The 10029-nt window shown below is 38.7% G+C and overlaps 1 protein-coding gene across 1 annotated transcript in view; it reads right to left on the minus strand.

Moving 5' to 3' along the window:
* Positions 1-9148, minus strand: part of LOC106658772 (sphingosine-1-phosphate lyase) — an 11697-nt gene extending 2549 nt beyond the window's left edge. The window contains exons 1-7 of the mRNA XM_014380884.2: positions 8722-9148; positions 7053-7252; positions 5865-6080; positions 5082-5293; positions 3839-4075; positions 2649-3097; positions 1019-1286 (exon numbers count right to left, since the gene is read on the minus strand). Coding sequence (XP_014236370.1) covers positions 1019-1286; positions 2649-3097; positions 3839-4075; positions 5082-5293; positions 5865-6080; positions 7053-7200 — 1530 coding nt within the window. The 5' untranslated portion in view covers positions 7201-7252; positions 8722-9148. The remainder of the gene's footprint in view (positions 1-1018; positions 1287-2648; positions 3098-3838; positions 4076-5081; positions 5294-5864; positions 6081-7052; positions 7253-8721) is intronic.
* Positions 9149-10029: the final 881 nt, after the last annotated feature.

Raw genomic sequence — 10029 nt, forward strand, 5'->3', positions numbered from 1 at the left:
GGGGGGGATGGGGAGTAAAATTTTGGCTTTAGGATTTTTTTACCATGTACTATAACATATCAAAAGCGCATCTAGATCGGTGTCATTCGAAAATTTGAAGAAGTTTTATTTTGACCCACATTTAAATCGGGTTTCCCAAATGGACTATGGAGGAAAATAAAGCCCAAAGTTATTTTTGGGATTCTTTGTTGATAATATTCAAGAAAAATTCATTCCGGATACTGTGCCGCTAAATTTTTCATCAAAAATTTTTTTAGGCGTTATTTTAAAAGTTAGTCAGAATCACTCAATTACGATACGTCGTAGTTTGTAAATACCAACCTAGATGCGCTAAATCGATATTATTATTATTATCATCACCCAGCTACCTTAAATCCGTCAATTATTTTTACGAGACAACTAGAATATAATTCGATTATATTAAAAATTGTTTATGCGTAGACGAACCAAATAATAGATATTTTTTCTTTATTAATATTTGTTTCCTGCTTGATATCGATTATGTATCGGTTGTGTGTAATATACTCGGTAATATTTTTTTTAATTCTAATTCAATCTCAGCTCGCACTTTGCGACGTACTAGAAAAAAAAACGCTTTTTATCGAAGAAGCGCACATAAAATAAATCACACGATGATCAGCTGCACATACACTCGCGGTAACATATACCCGATAACTCTATTTTCTCAACTAGCCTAGGAACCTAGAAAAATAAGCTGAACATTAGTTTCGATAAGTTTTTTCCCTCGTTTCATCGCGATCTTATTTTCTTCGATAATGGCGTGAAACTTTTATTTAATTTTCAAGCCACACAAGTAGAGTTTATCTAGCACGTTATAATCCTCTCAAATTTGACCTAAAGGCGCATGCATCCAATCTTGAACATCAAAGTTCTAAATGATGCATTAATCGTTAATATATCATCAATAAATTATCATCGAGGGGGCTTATGAATGATGGTGGATCGATTGAAAAAGCGAAAGCGTAAACATTTAAGCGTGGAAAATTGCTATACTTACCATTCCGTAGGCTTGTTCACCGGGTGCTTTGAGAATGCTTTCGAGATCCTGCTTAAGGTCAGCGACGAATTTCTCCGCGACTCCTTTCTCCGTGTGTACGAGCGTCACACAGATGTGCAAAGCGCTGGGAAATTGCAAAGTATTGAGGTTCCAACCACGCTTATTCAGAGCTTCCGAGAGCCGAAAAATGTTAAAGTCATCTGAGGCCACGGCTATTACGGAGGTCGCTGGCTTACCCATTACGTAAATCCCCTGGAGTTTGCGTAGCCTGCAATCCAAGCCATCGTATAATTATCATTGAATTAAAAAATTAATTGAACGTGAGTACATGTGCGCGTGTAAGTGTGTGTTTGTCATGTAAGGGACGAGAAATGAAAGAGCATGTGAATCGATGTTGCGGAATTCAAGCAGTAGAGGTAAAAATTTTTTGTTGGATGAGCTCTCCGATACGTATTAAATTCTCTGAAGGCTCGTTAAGCGCAGCAATTTGGACAAAACCGCAGTGCTAATTCTTTTATCGCAACTTTTTGACGCAATATACAGTTTCATCGTCATTTAATTAAAAAGAGCTGTCGCACTCACTACAGCGATATAAAAGAAATAAAACGATATAATTCGATTCGCCAAATCTCGAAACAATTAGTTAAACGAGCCGTTTGAAATGAGTAGAATATAAATTGCACGATCAATTAAACCTGCTGTGCTCGTGAGTATCGATTTCTCAAAAAGTTTAAAATCAAATTGCAAGTGAGTTCGAAAATATTAACGAAACTAATTGAGCGATAGTCTAGAATCAGTTGGTATCGTATTTATATATACTTGTGAGATTGGCTAAAACAATGTTTTTCTTGTCACCTCCCTCGACACAGTTGCATGTGAATATTTTGATATATTAATTATATTACATTGATACATTTATATATAAATAAAAAAACTTTCGCCTTTTTATCAACTTCGAGTGAGGATACATTCCAACTGAATGAAATAAACTTTTTGATTCTTTTTCTCGCCAAAATAGGTCTATTTTTGCATTATTATGTCTGTCACTCAGAGGTGGGTTACCTTAATTAAAACAAGCTCCATCAACGGACAAAGCTTCAAAATTCGTGCTTCTATTGTTAACCAATTTTGTTGAATATGTTTAAGAATACTGCGAGTTTTGGTTATTATTGTGTCAGTTGCTACGGAAAAACGAGTAAATTTTTTAAACATTATAATAGTGGAAAATTTTTCAAAATGCCTGTATTTAGAAACGTTTTCGATGGTTTTGAGTAAAAAATTAATCATGCATTTTGCCATCGCGATGTAATATAACATTGATATAGATTTTTAATAATTTTAAACGAGCTGTAAGTGTGTTAGTGTGCAGTTTTTCATTTTATAGTTTTAAAAACAATAAGGCACCGTTATTCATCAAAAAATCAGTTAATTTTTTGAAGAAATGTTTTGGGACTTGAAAAATATCGTTTCAACCGACAACACTCATATGCACGCAGTGAGCAGTTTGATGAACTGGCTACGTTTTTTTTTAATTGAACCAATAGTATTCGATGCTTTAGTAACAAAAAGTTTATATAAATAAGTGCGACAGAACAAGAATTTATTTTTTCGCATAAATTTTTCAACTTACTCTTTTTCGATGTATCTAGCGGTATAGATGATTTTTTGTGTAGCGTCGAGGTAGCCCTTGCGACCAAAGTACATCATGGTGGCCCAGCAGGCGGCAATGATGCCCCCTGCTCTGGAACCATTGATGGTCGGTGAGCCGTAAATACCACCCGGCCACTCGGTTGAGATGGTATATTGATGATGGCGATACTTTTTATCCCTATACAATACGACGGATGAGCCCTTAGGAGCATAACCATACTTGTGCGTGTCGGCACTAATGCTGCAGACGCCGGGCAAGCTGAAATCGTAATCCTGCAAGTAGTATCCAACCTGGCGCATGAACGGAATGAGAAAGCCACCAAGACAAGCGTCCACGTGGACGGGCACGTCGAACTCCAGTCCGAGACGCGAGATCTCCGTGATGTTGTCCATCGTGCCGTATGGGAAGTTTGGTGCTGAGCCGACGAGCTACAGAACAGAAAAATTTCATGCTTCATTAATTAACGCGCATTGATGCAAATTTATGTAAATTCAAAGTCCACTTTTTTATTCAAGTTGTTCGTAACGCGAGAAAGAGTGCGCAGCTTTGAGTGTTCAAAGCTCCCCTCTCAACGAGATTTTCCATATTTTAGAATTATCTTGTCGGCAAAGGAGGTTTAAACACGTAGCGAAACGAGGCAAGCTCGTGGCTATTTTGCATAGCTAATGAAAACTTTTGCCACGTTTATCTGCAAAACCGAAAAAAGGTGTGACTGAGAGTCGATTACAATTACTAATGACCGAAAGCGCGAAGTGGTCGCTAACAAATCGTTGCCCATTACCGTTGATATTTTATACAATAGACGCAACCGTATAACAATGGTACTTATTTCCATAAGCACAAAGATTTTCTGATCAAACTGACAATGGCACATAACGCGCGAATGAAGAGTAAAGCAGCGCGAGCTGCCGCGCTGAACTCGAAGCGCGTGTTAGCTAGCTTGTTGGCTGCCCTTTTTCATAAAAGTATATATATAGCTGCGAATATAAAAGCACAAGTAAGCGTCTCACGTACAACTAATGTATCTTCGTTTAATTTAACCACCCGTATACGTATGCGTGGAGCCTCGCACCGTAAATATCTCTCTAAACGCTTATTGCATTTATACTGTCGAGCATATGTGCGTATATTATATAAGAAAGAAAAGAAAAAGGCAAAAGCTAACTCACCATAATCGTATTGCGATTTATCGCCTTTCTCATGTCCTGCAAGTTGACCGTGTAGGTTTTCGGGTGTATCGGCACGGTGCGCACTTTAATTTTCAAGTACTGAGCCGCTTTGTCAAAGGCTGAATGGGCGGTGGTAGGCATGACCATTTCCGGCTTCGTAATGCCCTTGACTTCTTTGGCGTAGTCCCGGTAGGCTTTGCAAGCCAGTAGTATCGATTCTGTTCCGCCAGTCGTCATCTGCGTTTACACAAAGCGAAGAAAAAAATTTATGTATTAATGAGAAGCTTCTTTTAAATATACATTTTCACGACTGTGCACGTGACTTTGTTTTTTTAGACATTGCGTTACTTGTAATTTAGACATTGGTTAGTTGCATATAGCTGCGTACCAAAAATTTTCACGAACGTATCAATGTCAATGTGTGTACGAGTCATTCAAACAGCTATCGTTGCCAGATTTGTGTTAAAAGTTCCCGTGGGTCAGAAAAAATCAAAGGCACGTCGCCTGGATTTGACATCATCCTATTACTATAAAATTGAATCTTTACCGCGCAATTTTTCGTTTTTTTTATTTCAACTTGGCTAAAATTAATGAACTCTTTTTGCAATATACTAGTTTTATATTTCTCTTAGAATCTGTAGAAACAACGTTGGAAAATCTATCTCACACCTTCGTTCAAATATATTAACATTTCAGATATTTTTTTCAATATAATGATAAAGCTGCTAAAACCTCATTTTGATTCCTCGTAAAAAAAAAGATTTTTAGCGAGCCCGAGATCAACTTGTTTTAATCTATATAGTTTTCTCTAAAATGGTTCAGAAATTTTTTTTAATCGTTTTTAATTTTTTTACTTTTTTAAATAAAGGAGTGAAAAAAAAATTTTTTTCAATCATTTTAGAATAAGTCAAAAGTTATGATTTAAAATTTTTTTTGCAATTTTATTAAATTTATTTTTTTTAATCTAATTGAAGTGGTTTTTAATCATTTGAGCAGTGATTATAAAAAATGAGCTACCCCATCTCTTTTTTTGCCCGCTATGATAGCTGCACTATAATAAGGCGTTTAATTCTGCAACTGCTCAAAATAGTCAAGTGGGCACACTAGCTATGCTAATCCATCTACTGTTGTTTTTACTGATGCTTACTCGAATACATCGAGCGATCCCTTTTACACTGTTTTTTTGTTTTCAGCTTTTACGGAATTGAACACTCTATAGCGTACAAGTGGGTGTAATACTTACGGTACCGCAGGAATTATCATCACCGTTGAACAATCGACAAGCGATTCTGACGACTTCGGCCTCCATCTTGCAGATGCCCGGGAAGACGTCGGGATGAAGTGGGTTCGTGAGCGAGGCCAAGCCGTACACTTCTTTGACGAGGCTAGCGAGGTCTTCATCGTTCGCTCTGTAAACGCAGCCAGACACTCGGCCGTTCTTCCAATCGTAATCGCCTTGTTTTCCCCAACAGTCGAATAAAATTAAAATGCCGAAGTAACGAGGCACGCAGAAAATTTTTATACGACTTTAAATTGCTTTCGTTTATGGTGTCACGTTTTGTTAAATAAATTTTCATGTAGTATGAGTGTATATGTGTGTTAGTGCGGAAAATTTTTAAACAAAAACCGCTACTTTACACGATGGTTGTTTATTAAAAGTAATATATATTTTCAGCTGTTCTTGGTTTTTGAAAGAACGTTTCAATCGATTTCAGCCCTTTTTTCCTACCTTTTGGTATAAAAATTGTCGTTATTATTTAGTATCATCATATTTTTAAGCGCACGCGACGCAAATACTGTATATGTTCGTTTAATGAGGTCATTTGTATGCGTAAATTGTAGTTGTACAGCGCGACGTTCATTGACATGCGCCGATTGTAATTATTTTGCATTACTTAATTAACTAGAATCGCTCATTACGAAAAGTTAACAAAGTATTACAGGGGTAAGTGCGATGTTAATTAAACTTCGTTGACTGACACACATGCACAAACAAACACACGTTTGTTTTGTTGTCACGACTTACCCAAATCGACGCTGTGCTCAACGATTTTCAGAATTTCCTGATGATCCATAGGCCCATCAGGCAGAGTCGTAAAAAATTTCTCGCCTTTGAGCCTCTTCATTGCGTCTTTTTGGAAATCGTCGTCCAATTCATCAATCTTACTCTGGATCATCTTTTGGATCGCCGGTAGTTTTCGACCAAATTTCACTGTCAACTTCTTCAAGCGCTCTTTTATATCTAAGAAAGTATATTTTAATTTACAATAAAAGTATATAAAATTTGATGATTTATATGGAGTTCAAAAACGAGATGGTGAGATATCCCAATGGGATCGGTCGACAAATGGTCGATGGATGCACCGGATGATACCTTACGTAACTCCAGGAATGGCTACCTTAAACGTCGTAACTAGCGCTACGACAACATTTGACCAAATTTTCGTACGACATGAGGTTTGAAATCTTGCTTTTAAGCAAACTAGATGTTGCAAACGCGCTCCGAGGTTACTTAAGGAGGTTCGATAGCACTTTCAAGGGTCAGGCGGGGTGATAGGATCGTCTATGCTTATACACAGGCACGAAGAAGTGATACCGACTCATGGGAACAAAATATTATGACCAATAAATCGTGTAGAAAGTTTTGCTTTACGCACTTCTAAGCATCTTAAATAGTAGATTACGCAACGGGGGCGGTAGGTTGTCTACCTCGCACGAGTGTCAAGTTTGCAGCCCGAGCGTAGAGAGATACAAGATTGACAATCATCCCAGTTGTGAACTATACTTTCCATTATAACGTGTGGAAAGTCGATTTTATGATCGCCAACCGTGCGAGGAAGTAGAACTTTTCACACGCTATAATGTATACAACTAGCACGTTCATCAATCTTGCACTATGCTCGGGCTATAATCTTGACACTTTGACAATCAGCAGCCGAGGGTGACAGATCCGACGGAGCGGCGTAGCTATGAGGGCAAACTACTATAGATATCAAAAGCACGTAAAATCTCACGAATACAAGTGTAAAAGAGACAAAGTTAAATGTATCTCATTGAGCTTATCAAAGGTATGAGTGATTATCAAAAGTGAGTCAAGAGTCATTTTTTTAGGACAAGTGTAAGTATGCATCTTCAAATAAATGAATTTGGTTATCCTTAAAAATTGATGAAAATTTGTAACGAGAACAATGATCAAATTGGTTGTATTACTCACTCTCCTCGTGATTGATAATATTGTAAAACCAAACAGCAGCAAGTATGGTCGCCGAGGTCATGCCAACGATCTCCCAGGGTTCTCGGCCTTTGAACGCCTCGTTGAGGCCACTCTTGGCCGGTATCCACAGCGCCGCTATTACTTTCATGATTTTCTCTTACTTTCTTTCTTCTTGCTTTTGTTGTTATCTTTTTTTCACACTGAAAACAAAAATAAAGGTCGATAGTCGTTACAATAAAGAGAAAGAAGTGTTTAATCTTCGTCGGGAGGCGAGTGATAAAAGTCTCGCTTTACTATTCTCTCGTCGGCGAGTACTACTAGAATTTCGTAATAAAGCCCGATCGTATAGCACTTGGCCGCAGTTCGATACACAAAATATCCACATCCTCTCGTAGTGATAAAAGGCTACTATACGTATTTCTGCGAGCTCTAGTGTCTATAACTTGTTTTTTTAATTTCCTCGAGCCCCGCACGCGAGCGTATACATGAACTTTATACTACAACGCGCGTTCTACGGCAATGGGCGTGTAGTTCAATGAGTTGCAGTACTCTTTTTTGTTATCATTGGTTTGCTACTGTAGTTTATTTTTTTAGCATGGCCCGGGATAACTTTGACTTCTTGACTCTCGGCTATCGCGTCAATAATTCCCAGTCACGTTTCAAATTTCGTTATGGCATTATTGAATCGAAAAAAAAACATAGTATCATTTTGAATTATCTATAACAAAAAACTCGTGCAATTATAGAAAAATCCATTAAAAGCTCGTTGCTTGGACTTGCGCAGGCAGATGGTACGAAGGATGTCTTTTTAAGCTTGTCGAGTAGCTAATTCCGAGGGCACGCGCTCGTAAGGCACCACCCACGTAGCATATAGCACAAGTCATATTTCAAAGGCTTTTAAAATTTAATTCTAGAATTTTTAAATGTAAAATCCGATCTCTCGTGATAAGTTAAGCTCATTTGTACGCCGTTAAAACCTGGCCAGATTTATTAAAAGAAGCTGAGTATGCGGCTGAACGAGCGATCTCCATTCTCCCGAGATGTAATTAAGTTTCTTCGTTTTTTCTTTTTATCGGAATTAATACTGGAAAAAAGAATATGGAGTTTATTCCAACACCCCGTGAAATCTTGGCTTTTAATCACTCTGCATTATTTTTCTGCAATTCTCGCGCTCGATCGATATGTCGTTTTTTTAGTTTCTTAAGTTTATTCAGTTGTCTGAAAGTAATCGTTAGGCGAGATTTCGAAAATTCGTTCTTATCAGTTGCGAGAGCTCTGGACGTGCTTGAAGATTAATTGGATAAATGGATCGAAAACAAGATAGTCGGAATGCGCGTTGGAATTATGTTTTATTAGAAAAAAGGGGGAAAAATGGTGCTCGTCGGGAGAAAAAAAAAAGGAAAAATCTCTGAAAATAAGATGTTGCACCTCCCACGCGTTCGTGTGACTATTATCGGTACGAGCACGTACATACAGAATACACGGAGAATGGCGAAAAGCCGAGGAAAAAATGCTGATTCATGCAAACTGGTATACGATAAGACCGATGCGTCGCGGGCTTTCTCGCTCTCGCTACTTTCGCTAGCCGCGTGCAGGCACTATTATAAAAGTTTCACGAGGGTGTGAGAGGGAAAAGAGAGCGTTGGCTCGAATAAAGGTGCCCACTCACCTCTGGGTAATCGGCCGAATAATAAGCGCGTCCGCAAAGAGACGTGTCGAAAAATCTGTGCCTTGATGCGTATCTCTCTTTTTCTCTCTATCTCTGTTTCGGGCCTCGGCGCTGACTGCTAAGGTGAGCGCCGGCTGCTATAAGTACCTTGTTCGTTCGCGCGACGCAACAACACGCCACGCTGCTCCGGTCCTTTAACGGCACTCACTAACACACATGTCACGCGTGAAGCTATGTGTGCGCGGTGCACAGATGACTCGAGCTTAATATTTTCGTTGGCCCCCGAGAACGACGAGTTACGAGCGCCTTTCGACTGCAGCCAGCTCCGAGGAATTTTTATCTCGTGCGCACAGCGATATTCTCCATGTACGTGTGTATCAACAAGTGGAAGCTATTTGCGATCTGACAAAATCGCTCGTGAGTTACGCTGCGGCTCTTTGGTATCATATGATGATTCAATGGAGCATGTTTACATGTGTAAGCGCGCATGTGTACGCCATCCACGTATAGGTATGTGTTTGCAACGAATGCACACATACGAGCAATACACATCGAGACTCGAGAGCCCGAGCCTCGAACAGCTGTGCGGCGCTGACTCATGGACTACGGCAATTTGCTCTGCTTTGCGCATTAACATATCTATATATAGTTGCATCTTCGTATATAGCTAGCTATAAGATCGCTTGACGGTTCTCGTATGTATGCCCGGGAAAGTTTTGCTAAACAGTACACGCCTTTCGTTACGTAGCAATGGTGCTAGCTTCGCTCGACGGTCTGCAGAGGTCACCAGCAGCCAGCTGTTCCGCCTATACAACTTGCGTACTTTATTAACAACTGCAGGTAAGCGACCGAACTTTTGCACTTTTTTGCTGATGAGATTCGAGTCGCTCAAGTAAAAGTTCATCATTCCTTTTATTAGCTCCAAGAATGAATGTCAATATTGAAACGAGTAATGCGATGAGGCAAAACAACTCGCTTCCAATTCCAAAAAACGATTTTTGTTTAAATTATATGTCTTTCGGACCAAATAAAAGATGAATTTCCAGGTCACTTTCAAATCAGATCGCTCACATTAACTTTTCAAATTTTCCATAATTTTTATCAAGTCATAAAGTTAATTCGAAAATATGAAAAAATTTGGAGGTTTTTGGACTGTTGAAAGGTACGACACTAAATTTTTTTAATTTTTCAAGTCTAAAATGGCTTCGGAATCGACTTAAATAAAAACTGATGCTCATATGATTCTAGGTGCTTACGTGCGATATTAGGATTTAGAACTGTAGCTTCGGCGTTTTTTTTCTATGTAAA

Source organism: Trichogramma pretiosum, unplaced genomic scaffold (assembly GCF_000599845.2).
Source record: "Trichogramma pretiosum strain Unisexual culture from Peru unplaced genomic scaffold, Tpre_2.0 scaffold5, whole genome shotgun sequence".
Lineage (NCBI taxonomy): Eukaryota > Metazoa > Arthropoda > Insecta > Hymenoptera > Trichogrammatidae > Trichogramma > Trichogramma pretiosum.